Source organism: Echeneis naucrates, chromosome 7 (genome assembly GCF_900963305.1).
Source record: "Echeneis naucrates chromosome 7, fEcheNa1.1, whole genome shotgun sequence".
NCBI classification, from domain to species: Eukaryota; Metazoa; Chordata; class Actinopteri; order Carangiformes; family Echeneidae; genus Echeneis; species Echeneis naucrates.
The window spans coordinates 22,820,782-22,834,221 of NC_042517.1; the positions used below are offsets into that span (position 1 = coordinate 22,820,782).

Genomic DNA, 13,440 nt, shown 5'->3' on the forward strand with positions numbered 1-13,440 from the left:
AAAAAGTAAAAGGTGCAAAACCAAAAAGTAAATCATGTCTCCTGGAAGTGGGAGGACGTAACACAGGCAGGGCACCGTGAGCTGAAGTCTATGAAACCGACTGGCCTGCACTTCCTTCGAGACAGAGGAGCTCTTCCCCCCCTGTACATGGGAGGAAACAGGACTGGACAACCATGAATGGGAAGGTTAACAAAAACCTCCAAAACAACTGAGTGTGAAACTGCAGAACAGATTTGCTCCACTATCAAAGGACTCTGGATCTCTATTGGATGACCATCCATCCCAAAGTAGCAAGGCAAGGACTGAAAACCTGTTAAAAAGTAAAAGGCCACAGGGAAAGCAAAAGGCTGGGCCTGAAACTGATTGTGGGTGACTATTGTAAATTCTGTACAAAGGATGTGCAGTAAGAACACCAAAGTCCTCAGCAGGTTCTTGGCACAGAATAAATGGCTTCTACCGGCATGTGCTGACTGCGCAGTGCATTTTATTTATAATTTTAACATTTTTTGGGAATGCAGGCAAGTTTTGTGTCAGTGTCAACTGAATTTCATTCCACTATGGCCTGCAATGACTTTGCCAAATTCTTCACAGACAGAATGCTAAATATACAAGAAGCTGGTACATCAGCAGCAGTTTCAGCACACAAAACCAGCTTAAATATCATGACACAGATTCATCCCATGAACAGCAAAGACCTGGAGGACATCTTATGCTAGCTGAACTCCTCCTCTTGCTGCTTAGACATCCTGCCAAGATGTTTTTTCAAAAAAGTCTCAAAGATTTTGGAGTCAGACCTGTTACAGATTGTGAACTTTTCCTTCTTGTCAGGTGTGTTTGTACAGCCACTAAAAACAGCTTTAATTAAACCTCTGCTGATCAGAGTGTTGAATGACATATGTCTGAACACAGACGGTGGAAAAATGTCAGTCTTAGTTTTACGGGATCTCAGTGCTGCATTTGACACAGTTGACTCAAACGACTGGAGTGGAGTAGTGATGGACTCAGACCTAAATTTGGAAAAACACATTGAGGCAATAACAAAGTCAGCCTACAATCACCTTAAGAATATATCAAGGTTAAAAGATCTGATGTCTCAGCAGGATCTGGAAAAACTAGTCCATGATTTCATCTTTAGGAGGCTTGACTATTATAACAGCATCTTTACAGGTTTACCTAAAAAGTCAGTTAGACTGCAGCTCATTCGGAACTCTGCTGCTCGAGTCTTCACTAAGACCAAAAAAGCTCTGAATAGTTCGCGTTCTGAATAGTTCTTATTTCTTTCTTTTCTTTCTTCACTGTTCAAACTTTAACCATGCTATGTTTTAATGTCTCTGTAAAGGCCTTTGAATCACCTTGTTGTTGAATTTAACATTTAACATTGAAGTTCAGCATATTAAAGGTTTATTTGCCTCAACTGGCTTCACAACACACAAAGGCGATTCTGGATAAACAGACATTCAAAGCTGACATGACGTAATTTAATTAAAAAACTAAATCAAACAAGCAAATCACACATTTGCTGATCTCACATATTTGTTTAGCTTACTTACTTTGTTTCGCTTACTTTGTGTGGTTTGTTGTAGGAGTGTCTGTGTATGAACTGAAGATGTTGTGTTATGGTCCCACCCACAACTCAATGAAATTCATGCCCACATTGACTTGAATTACACGGGCCTTCATTACAGCCACTGAAGATCCAGCAGGAGGAATTGCTGATTTAATAACCCACCCAGATACCATCGGAAGAAAAATTGTGACTGGTCCATTTCTTGTTCTATCATATTAACCCATTGTTTCCCAAGAAATATCAGTCCAAGTATATAACAATGATCAAGCAATAATTACTAGTACTGACTGAATAAAGAAAATGAACATTTTAATTAAATATATCTATCATAGTACAAAAATTCTTTCAATATTTTTTCTTAGGCCTTCACTGAATACCTTGAAGGCCCAGAGGGTTTTCCCTCTGCCACCAAGATACTGGAGCCTCAACTTGAAGCGCATAAGAAGAGTATCCAATAGCAGGAAAGAACACCACTAATAGCCTGACTCACCTGAACGAACTGTCTTGCCAAAGCTGTAGCTCAGTGTGTCTGAAAGGTCATTGTTAGGCTTGGGGTCAAAGGTCATATGTTCAGGGCTTCCTCCTATGGTGGCTGACTCTGTCTCTATGGCACCAGGCCTGAGAGGCTCCAAAGTGTTAAAGATGTATGACCACTGGTTGATGGGTTCTGCAGGCCGGCCAATGAGAACACCCAAGGAAGGGTCTGACCTCCGACACTGTAAGACCTTTCGAGTCTCTTCTATTCCACAATGCAACAGGCGGTAGTAGAGAAGTGCCTGGTCACTTACGCACATATTAGTTTCCTCCTCTGGAAAACAAAAGAGGGTTATCAATGATATGTTTCCCTTCTCCCACCCACTTTCGTTTACACACCCTCACACACCTATGCAGTAGTGCAGCAGTCTTCCAAGCATGTCCTGTGTCTCAGCAGGCCGGCACAAAAACAGCCTCACAGTGGCTGTCAGCAGCTCCATCTTGACTCCCACAGAGGCTTCACTCCTCACTCCATCAATGAACACCTCCAGGGTGTAAGGAACGCTTGAAACTTGCTCCCCGTACACACCCAGCAACCATAACAAGGCATGCCTACCCTGGAAGGTCAGAAAAACAAATGAATTTAAAGACCTCAAGGACACACAAACACACAGTGTGAACACACAGTGAGTTTCCAAAAAACACTTCTAAAGTCAGAGGAAGGGGTCAGCTCATCCTTTTTAAGTGATCCCATACAAATATAACTGAGTTTAATTAAAGACTCAAAGAAATTATATCCTTTAACAAACAAGTCTAACCATGAACTGAGTTTACTTATTCTGAGTTTCTGGTTTAAGAACAGCTCATTTGAGTTGGTTGAATCAACTCTGAGTCAGTTAACTCTAAGTTCAGTGCATGCACTACTGGCAACGGATGAAGATGTTTCCAGTGTAGAAATACAAATCATCAGCAGATTTACAGTGAGCTTGAACAGACTTCTTTTGGGGAAAAGTAATATGGCTGCAGCAGCAACGGAGTGAGAACTGGGTATGGGAGAAAACCAGTAAGCATCATCTGAGCAAATCACCTCTCAGAACACAAGTGCTTTCATAAAATAAAATTGTTTTAGGTATATATGTTTTCTTTGAGATATTTTTATAGCTATAATTATTTAGGTTTCATGACATTTTCATTGGTCACATTTTGATGGGAACATATGCCTTGTGTAGCTCCTTGCAGCTGCAAGTGGGCTACTCAACACTTGAGATTATGCCAAATAGTAGTTAAACAATATACTGAAATATAACACTCATCCTCACAGGATGATGAGGATTATGGAGACACATTGTGTGTTGTTAAGAGATAGGCATCCAGAAGTTACGTCTGGATGCATGCAAGCGTCAAGCAGTAGCTGCTGCAGCCACACCCCCAGGAAGAAGGCGAAGTCTGATCATAGCAGGCTTTCGTCTAAGGTTGAGCAGCTGTCTGCTGAGTTGGTCCTGCTGAGATGAGGTCCCTGCTCGCGGCTTACCAGCCTGATGCTCCCTTGGAAGTCGAGGTAGCACGCTCTCCTCCAATGCCAGTGCTGATACCTGAGGAGGATACGCTCTAAGCTTCAGCTACCCAACCATCTGAGCAGGGTTCCCACTCCTCGGCTCGGAGTTCAGTAGCTGAAATTGAGGACAGCTCCATGCGTGCTATCACGCACATGGCCCTACAGCAGCGCCTTCTTCAGGCACAGGCCGGCCCCACTGCCTTTGCTATTCTCCACTCAGAGGACTACCTGAGGGCTTCGCAGGCCTGTTGGAGGAACACTAAAGCCTGCTCCCGCCTCTCTGCAGATGGGCAGAGAGGCAAGATGGCAGCCATGCAAAATGCAACGAGAGTTAGCCTGGATTTCGGTGTTTGGTGCTTAATGTTGGTCGGCCTTATGTCCAGAGAGATTGGACGAATGATGTCCATTCTGGTTCAAGCTCATTGCCAGATTTGGCTTTCATGGTCAACTTGACAGAGGCAGCTAGAAGAACTCTGTGCAACCTCCCCTGTGGAACCAGGAGAGCTATTTGGCCCGGCAGCGCAGGAAGCACTGGAGCGTACCATCCAGGCCAGACAGGCCAGGCAGCAGCTTGTGGGAATTAGGCGAACGTCTCCTCCTGACAGGCCCCCTGCCTGCAGGCCTAGGTTCACCTTGGCTGCCTCTCACGCCCGCTTATTTCCACCAACTCACTCCACTGGCCGCCATAATGTCCAGCATCCTGCACAGGAACCAGCCAGGGAGTTTCGAGACTCCACCTGCCTGCCCTCCTGACAACTTTGTGCCCCAGTCTGCTCGTCCCCCCTCCAGGGCTCCTTGGGGCCTGGGGCCAGACAGAGAGGCCTTGGGGCCCGCGGTTGGGTATTACTCACATCAGTAGCTCCAGCAGTGGGTAGCTGCCACCTTAACCCACAGATACAAACTTCAATTCCACCGCCGGCCCCCCACATCGGGCCATTTCAGAATGACCTCCATCAGAGACCTGGTGAAGGCTCTTGCACTGGACTGGAGTTATCCGCCCTCCTGGCCAAAGGCGCCATTGAGGCTGTGGATCCTCTGTCATGTCCCAGAGGGTTCTACTTAACCTATTTCCTTGTGAAAAAAAAGACTGGTAGATTTCCCAGGACAGAGCGCGTCTCCTGTCCCACATGGCCCACCTCGGACTCAGGGTGAATTTGGAGAACAGTGGCCTGATGCCATTACAGACCGGATCTTTCATTGGGGTGACAGTGGTTGAACAGTGTCACAATGGCAACCAGACCATCCCCCACCAGGTCGACAACATCCTGCACGTTTTTGCCTTATTCCAGGAGGGCCACCAGCTGAGCTATGTTACATTCCTTTGCCTCTTGGGCAAACTCACGTCCATTTCAGCTGCGGTTCCCCTGAGCTTGTTGTCACTGTGCCCCCTGCAGAGATGGCTGAACGGCTTTCACCTGGATGCCAAGCAGCACAGGTGCAGGAAGTTCAGGGTATCACGGCAGGCTGTCCTCGTCTTGACCTCGTGGAGGGAAAGGGGCCTACATGCTCAGGGGTGTCCCTATGGGCTGCATTCTGTCTCACAGAAAGACTCTCACCACAGATGCCTGCCCCTCAGGATGGGGTACAGTGTGGCAGAGCAGGGCAGCCCATTGGCGGTGGTCCATGGGAGACTGGGGTGCACACATCAGTGTGTTGGAGCTGCAGTTCACCTAGCTCTCAGGCACTTCCTTTCACACCTAAGGGGCAAGCATGTCCTCATGCGGGCAGACAACACATCAGCTGTGTATCAAATAAACCATCAGGGCAGGACCAAGTCTCCACAGCTGCTGCTAGTGATGAAAGATCTCCTCAGATGGGCAGCTCCCCACCTGATCAGCCAAGGGAGGAGCAGTTTCCCTCTGCTGTACGGACTCTAGCTCGGTGCACCTTGGCGCCTTCCCGACAGGAGAGCTCTTCTGTCCCAACTGGCGGGGCGAATCTGGCACCGCGATCCACGACGTCTCCAACTGTGTGTCTGGCGGCTGGAGGGCCTGAGCCGCTGCTGAGCTTCTGTGCGGACCCTGACCAATGCGCTGCAATGCACGCAAGAGCACCGTCCACTTGTCTCCAGTATGAGAACAGATGGAGACCGTTTTCCGACTGGTGTACAAGTCGTGATGAGAACCCTGTGTGCTGCTCTGTGCCAACTGTCCTTGACTTCCTCCAGTTCCTCCTGGATGAGGGTCAGTCTCCTTCAACGTGAAAAATGTATGTGGCAGAAATATCCTGTTGAGATGTAGGGGCTGAAAACAGCACAGTAGGGAGCCACAGTCTCGTGTCCCTCGTCTTGAAGAGAAGCATCCTCCTGTAAGACTGTTTTCCTCCTGATCATTTCTTCTGCGAAGCGTGTCAGTGAGCTGCACGCCCTGTCAGTCAGTGACCCGTGCTTAAGGTGGAATTCAGATGGCTCAGGAGCCACTATGTGGCCTCCTCCCTAAGGTGCTGTCCCGTGCTCACCTCAACCAGCCTATTCGGCTTACGAGTACAACCCTCCTCCAAGAGACGGAGGGGACAAACCTGAACTACTGTGCCCAGTGCGGGCCCTGAGGGCTTACATTGCAGCCACTGCATGGATTAGGAGGTTTGACCAACTCTTTCTCTGTTACGGTGGCCCTAACAGGGGTTGCGCATCTCCAAACAGCGCTTGTCCCACTGGATTGTCGATGTCATCGCCCATGCATATTGGGCAAGTAACTGCCTCCTTCCATCGAGTGTGCAGTGCCACTCTACCAGAGTGTTGCTACATCATGGGCTGCCCAGAAGGGAGTGTCCTTGGAAAACATTTGTGCCGCAGCTCTGTGGGCATCGCCAGACAATTTCTCCAGATTCTTAGTCCGCTACCTCTGCACACTGAAGGCTTTTACTCTGGATTCTTCATGACTCTGCTGGGATGAGTCATTCACTGTTTAAAGCACCGGTCAGCAGGGATGAAATAGAACGAAAGTTATGAATGTAACTACGGTTCTATGAATCCCGAATGACCACCAGAGCTTTCTGTCACTCAGAATCCTTGTGTGCTCACGAGAAAATTCTGTAGGAAAAGGTCCTCAGGTGACACCGGAAGATATGGTCTGCACATGCGTGAAAAGGAATATTCAGTGCTTCAAGCACCTGCCTCTGGCAGTCAATCAGGAACCGTAGTTACATTCATAACTTTTGTTTTAAGGCTCAGTTTCTGAATATAAAAAGCTCTTGAGCCGAAGTACAAAGTTTAATTACTTATTCATAAATATTTGTTATATTTGTCTTTTCATTCAATTTCAGAGCATTATGAGCATCATGACCTTTGCAAACACAGATGTATTGGGCCTCGTTCGTGTTGATGTTTGAATAGTGTGTCTTACCTGGCTGTCTTGTATCTCAGCCTCACAGCCCTCCACTGCCGAACACACAGTTCTGCTACACTGAGGACACACCCACACCAGGTCACGCATTGTTTGCACTACAGCTGAGGAGGGGTTGTGGGAGAGGGAAGAGATATAATGTAATAATGTATTATAGTTTTATTTTATTGTTTTCTTTTGTTAATAATACTAATATTACAGTGTAGTGGTTAGCACTGTTACCTCACAGCAAGGGTTTTGGTTTCAAACCCCATGTTAGGATCCTTCATTTTCTGTCTGTAGAGTTTCCTGTTTTATTTTGTAGCACTCGTCCCTTGTCTTCTCACCTCCCTCTCTGTGTGTATATACACCCCTGGTCACCCTTTGTTCCCTGCCTTGCTTTGACTTCTTGCCCTGTGTCCCTGTTCCTGTGTTCTCATCCTGAACTTCTGGCTTCCCCTTGCTACCAGCACTCCAAGTTAGTCTCCTGATCTCAGTGATTTCTTTTGTTTTTTTCTGTTGGTGTTTTGTCCTTATCTTTTCCTTGCCTCCCAGCAGTGTTTATTTGTTAGTTATCTGGATTGTTTGACTCTTTTTCCTGCTTGGCAGTGGTTTTGTCGTTGTTACTTTGTATTGCTGATCTCTGTTCTCCCTGCTTTGCAGTGGTTTTTTGTTGGGTACTTTTTCCTGCCCCTGCCTTGTGCAGTGATTTTTTCTTTACCTTTGTTGGATTACATTTTGCTATTAAAATTACAGTTTTTTGTGAACACCCCTGCGTCAGTGTCTGCCTCGTGGGTCCTAGCGACTTTAGGACTGGCCTAACACTGCGCTCTTGCATGCTAGGTCTATCAGAGGACAGACAAAGAAAGAAAAACAACCATTCACACCCACATTCAAACCTATATACACTGTCAAATCAATTTAGAGTAATATACAGAAAGGCTTTGCCAGCAAGGAGGCTCAAGCCTAGAAAAATACTTCTTGTTGTGAGGTGACAGTGCTAACCACTGCACGACTCTGCTAATGTAGAATTACTTTTTTTATGCCTTTATCGTGTTCCGTAATGGACCCTTTTCACACTTATGCATTCCGCTAACCGAAAGGCGTCATAGTAGAAATAATTTAAACGTCAGTCCTTTGTTTTGTTTTATAGCCCACAGCCAATGTTTCCTGAGATCCAAATCATTAAGAAACTGGTGAATTTGTGCCCGCCTTCATGTTTTTGAATTGTTTATCCCTACGACTTCTGGTTAGTGGAATGCAGAAGTATGAAAAGGGCAGAGGAGCCAACAGGAAACAAGGAGAGAGGGTGGGAATTGATTGACCTACAGAATGGATACTGAACTGGAAATTAATTCTGGATATTGCAATTACAAGGCATGCACTCTCATCACAGTAGTACATAATATTTTATATGTCAGGTAGAACTGATCCTGGCACTAAAGCAAGTATTTGTCAACTACAATGGAAAGCAAGCAAATCATGACAGTTGAATTTGCAGATGGTGTAACGCAACAATTTATTTAGAGTCACGAAAACCACTTTTACCAGAAGTGATGTGCTCTTGTTTGAGCCCGAGGAGTTCAGTGAGGATCTCTAGACATTTGTCGCTGTAGCTCCGTCCAATACGACCTGTACTCAGTCCAGACAGGGGAACACAGGACATAAGTGAGGCTGACATAAAATAGTGAATCTAAATAAGAGAGTAGGTTTTAACCACAGGAACTTGAAACACTCACACTACAAATGTTGAATTTTTTCTCTTCACATTCATATCATGCGTTTAAACATTTGTGTAGCCACTTTTAAACCTCTGTGTTTTCAAAACCCTTTCAAAAGGACTCCACTATAAACACAAATTTTTGTATATCTAGGTACTCTAGATACTGAGAAGCAAAATTCATGTAAGAAATGCCGAAATTGCCATAAAAATGAAGTGTTTTAAAGGAACTGAATAGACAATGGTGCTATAAAAAATTGGTCATAAGTTTAAGATTGTGTTACTATAAGCTAGAGCCATACAGGATAAGAAATATTGATGATTCTGGATGTGTTGGCAGAGAAAGAAGCAGAGGCAGTGAGAGCAAGTGTGAAGCAGAGGAAAGGCGGGGGTGGGGCTCAGTAGAGGGATGGAGAAGGAAGAGAGAAGATGCCATAGAAAATGCAGGCAAAATATACGGATGTAAAAAGTGATTGCAACCTGGTAACACTAAATGTGGACCAGTAAATATTAACAGTAGGGGGAACAGGGTTTTTACCACAGGTAATTTCCACACAGTGGGGAAGTTACAACCATATCATTTCAATTTCAACTGGCTTCATTTCATTTGAGAAGGTAACACCATGTTAATCAGTCACTGCTCTGAAAAATGAAGGTGCATAGGTGTGGGCATTTACCTATGGCTGAGATGGCAGCATGGGCAGTGCTAATGTTAACATCAGTGCAGTATCCTCTTAGCTCATCCAATAAAATTGCTACATTGTCATCATTTACCAGCTCCACCAACACCTGCAAACAGCATAACCAACATGCTACCATGAACACAGTGGAATGCTACAGAACTAACTTCGATGATTTGTACTGCACCCTGAAAGTACAGACCTGCTGTGATTCCACTTTGCTATCCAGCTGTGTGGTCACACTATAAAATTTGGAAAGCAATCTTAAAATTGTGATTCAAGTGTTGATATCCATAAGAAGATATATTTGTGATTTTAGCATATGCTCTCTCAGAATTTACTCTGGCTCTCTGATAAGCCCTAATCAGTGAGCCAAGCAGATGAGAAGCTTATCTGATTGGCTAAATGTTTGCTGAGTCATCTAATAAAAGAAAAGAGATTCATATTAAACATTTATAGAAAGCAAAACCCCCAAAGTTGGATGATATGTTCATGTGGGCTGGACCAGCAATGACTGCTCTATTGTGAAATGGTCATTGCTATATATTCAAATAAGAAATGGAAGTCCTCCTTTAGATTATATGAGACCATTAATTCTTAAATAATGACACTGTCCTCCACCCTTCATTCAGTTATTTTGTGCCTATTCCTAATCTTTTTCTCAGTATTCTCTGTGTCTCAGCATCTGAACATGTTTATTATGTTATTTATTAATTATTTATTTATTATTAAGCTGTGGATCACAAAGGTTACCATTGCTGTGCTGCCAAATTTGTCATGAACACATGATAATACTCAAGATACTCTGTTACATTTATAGAATAATTTATGTCATATGTAGTCAAATTTTAACCTGATTAGAAAGAAAACAGGATTAAAAAAATAGAAAGACAAAGACGTCAGCTTAATGAAACAGCCAAAAAGAATCACCTCTATCTTCCTTTGCTTGATATAGGCTGGCTCAGCATAGCCACAGAAGAATCGCTTGTAGTGCTCCCCCATCAGGCCAGGGAGAGAACGCAACAGCAACTGGAAAAAAGAACAAAAAACGTTATGTATATATTTTTGTTATGTATTCATTTGTCTTGCTCTGTATTGTTTTTCCTTGTCTACGACATATACGCTATGAACCATCTTGCTTCGAGTAGAGCAGTCTGGTTAGATAAAACTGTACTGTGCAAGATTGGAAGAAAAGGGACAATAATTGTGGATATAGGCCTCACAATGAAAGTGAGGAGCTGACATTAAAAGAGGCCAACTCTTAATGGACATGCAGCTGAAGACGACGTTAATAAGCTGTGGGTAAAACATGATTTCATACAGATTTTATGGCGACAGAAGCCTGTAGGACTATCCATACGGACCTGAATGTGGCAGAGGGCAGTGAATTGCATCTCTCTGGATGTGTTTCCACATGCTGCCAGCAAGGGCCCGCGTACCCGTTCCAAGGCTGCTAGACCGACAGCTGGCAGGCCAGAGCAGAGGCTCAGGAAGAGGCTGAGGGTGGCAGCCATAACCGGAGGGTGGGGGCTAATTAAGGACACATCCAAGAGGGACAGGATGTTGAAAAGCTCATCCTCTGATTGAGGCCGGTAGCGTTGGAGGATTCTCAGCACCTCACACTGGCCCCAGATATCACACTCCTTCAGCCTGTGAACACAGACAGACGTTATGAGCAGCTGCGTACATCACTGTCCACTTACCGTGAAAATGATCTAACAAACTAAATCTTGTAGGTTGTGTTATCTCAAAGGTACAGATAAAAAAAAAAAAGAAAAAAAAGAACACATCAGACACTGACGACCCTGCTTGGTTTGGCTGATGTTTGGGAGTTTGATGGTCTGTGAATTTTTTGTGGGGGGCTAAGTCCTTGGCCAGAACAACAAGTTTGAGAAACACTGGTTTAGAGGAATAGTTTGACACTCTCATATCTCTCTGTCCCTCTCTCTCTCTAATCAATTACTTTTTATAAAGAACTAGAATATAGTTTCTGTGCAAAACAAGATACCCTCAAGAAAAGAGCAATTTTCTGAAAACGTAGAGCTTGTGGCATGGGAACTAATGGGAATCATCTTATAAAACTGCTGCTGTGTTTAACTGAGAACACTGGCTAAAACAGACATCTGATAGAATGCTGCTCTGATTTTTCAGAAAGTTCTGTTGGAAAAACTCTGTCTAGAGTCTAAACAAATTGGCACTCAGCTAAATTGCTGGAGGAAATGCTCATGCGTCATGTTTTCCTGCAGTCCAGTCTTTCTGGAAGGGCATAGCAACAATCACATCAGAAACCCTGGATTTTATTATCTGCAAAGCACTCACATCCCTCCATCTTGGACATATTCCTAATGGGATCAGAAAAGATGATCTTGATCTCCTTAATATTTTGTTGGCAACAAGTAAAAACACCATTAGCCTTATGCAATTCTGATAAAAGGCTGGTGGTAGGACAATTTCTACTGCCAATCTCTTAATCATTTTGCATAAGACCTAAGTCTCTTAGAAGAGTTTCCTATTCCTTACGGCTCCAAAAAGATTTTGGTGATAAACAATGGGAACTACATCTCGTCATGGTTATTCCCTATACCAACCAGCTAAGCATCAGGAGAACATTTTAGATATAATCTGGGCTCACTTCCTTTTAGGTGCAAGCTAAAATACTAGCTTTCTCCATCATTAGCATGAAGGTCTCACTCTGGTGTAACACTGGGTGAATAGTAATTTCAAACACTTACATGTGCAAAAACCTTTTCCAATTCGCAACATGACTCTGATGCTCTGACCTGTTAAGGAGGTGATGGGTGATGGGTTTGTTGATGGCGACACCCCCCTCCTCCCTTAGGATCTCCTCCAAGGCTCGGAGGCAGTTCACCATCACCACTGGGTCCGGGTCCCTGAGCAGACTATACAGCTCATTCACAACTGCAGCATCTAGAAGAATCATGGACAAGACATGCAATATGTCTTAACAACCTGGTTGCCAGCCAGTGGAGTAACTGCCTCATGGTCATTAGATAATAGGCAGGTTTAAGGTATTTCAACATTGGCTTCTTTTTTAGGCACAAATCTGCATTTGCTTATACAGTCATTCTATGTTTAAAACATGCTAGCTGCATTACAAAGTGAATACTGTGTAGAGATTTGCATCCCATTTGCATTTGCATGTAGTTACTGCAGAAATGAGGCGCATGGGACATCTACATATCAGTAAAGCTCCTTGTGTGAGGTCTCATCTCCATACAAGCATCCATTGACCTGACCACATCACTATATGCCCATCTCTAATTTTGCAATTAGCAGAAACATTTTGTCCTCTAATGTTAGACTTTTTCCAAGCATTTGTGTTCAAACCTGTGCAATCTAAAGACATAAAATGTAACTTGGCCACATTGATATGATTGATATGTTGTTGAGATCTGTTTTTCCCATCATAAATGAAAGCAGAGGCATCAGTGATTTCAACAGATCAAATCTGTATCTATGGGGAAATTAAGTGAGAAAAAGCGAGCAGGAGGGGAGAAGATGCCATAGAAAATGTAGGCAAAACATACTGATGTAAACAGTGATTGCAAACTAATAAAACTAAGCATGCACTAATAAATATTGGCAGTACGTGAAATAGGGCTTTTAGCTGAGGAAATAACAATGGGAAATGACCAGTTGTAATGATAACTAATGGTAGCTATTCGCCAGCAGGGATTCAGCAGAAACATGGAGTAGAGATGATTCAGCACCTGTAGGATGGCAACAGGAAGAGAGACGACAGGAGGGACAAAACCCATACTACAGGAAGAAACTAAGTTAGACACATGCTGGAATCTAAATGCATGGGAGATAGAGAGAGAGAGCCAGAGAAAGCCAGAGACAGATGGGGGAGGGTGGGTGCTAAGGGAGAGGGAGAAAGACTTACAGCAGCATAACTGATCTTGGAAGCCGTAACAGATACATTACCATTGTCATGCTAATGTCTCATTGGCCACCTGTCAAATTACACCATGTCCTCTACATGTCTTCTTTTTTCACACCTTGATAATTTTCAACTGTTATCAACTGAATTTCAACCAGTTGAAGAATTTAAGTCATCAAACATCAAAATCTTAAGATATCAGTAAAATAATTTAATG

At 44.0% G+C, this 13,440-nt stretch overlaps 1 protein-coding gene across 2 annotated transcripts in view; it reads right to left on the minus strand.

Moving 5' to 3' along the window:
• The window catches only part of ap4b1 (adaptor related protein complex 4 subunit beta 1), a 31,874-nt gene that overhangs the window by 11,070 nt on the left and 7,364 nt on the right, over positions 1-13,440 (minus strand). For both annotated transcript variants that reach the window (XM_029505979.1, XM_029505980.1), the window contains exons 5-12: positions 12,100-12,247; positions 10,684-10,969; positions 10,250-10,348; positions 9,317-9,428; positions 8,468-8,551; positions 6,941-7,044; positions 2,451-2,658; positions 2,058-2,375 (exon numbers count right to left, since the gene is read on the minus strand). In XM_029505979.1, the coding sequence (XP_029361839.1) occupies positions 2,058-2,375; positions 2,451-2,658; positions 6,941-7,044; positions 8,468-8,551; positions 9,317-9,428; positions 10,250-10,348; positions 10,684-10,969; positions 12,100-12,247 (1,359 nt within the window). The remainder of the gene's footprint in view (positions 1-2,057; positions 2,376-2,450; positions 2,659-6,940; positions 7,045-8,467; positions 8,552-9,316; positions 9,429-10,249; positions 10,349-10,683; positions 10,970-12,099; positions 12,248-13,440) is intronic.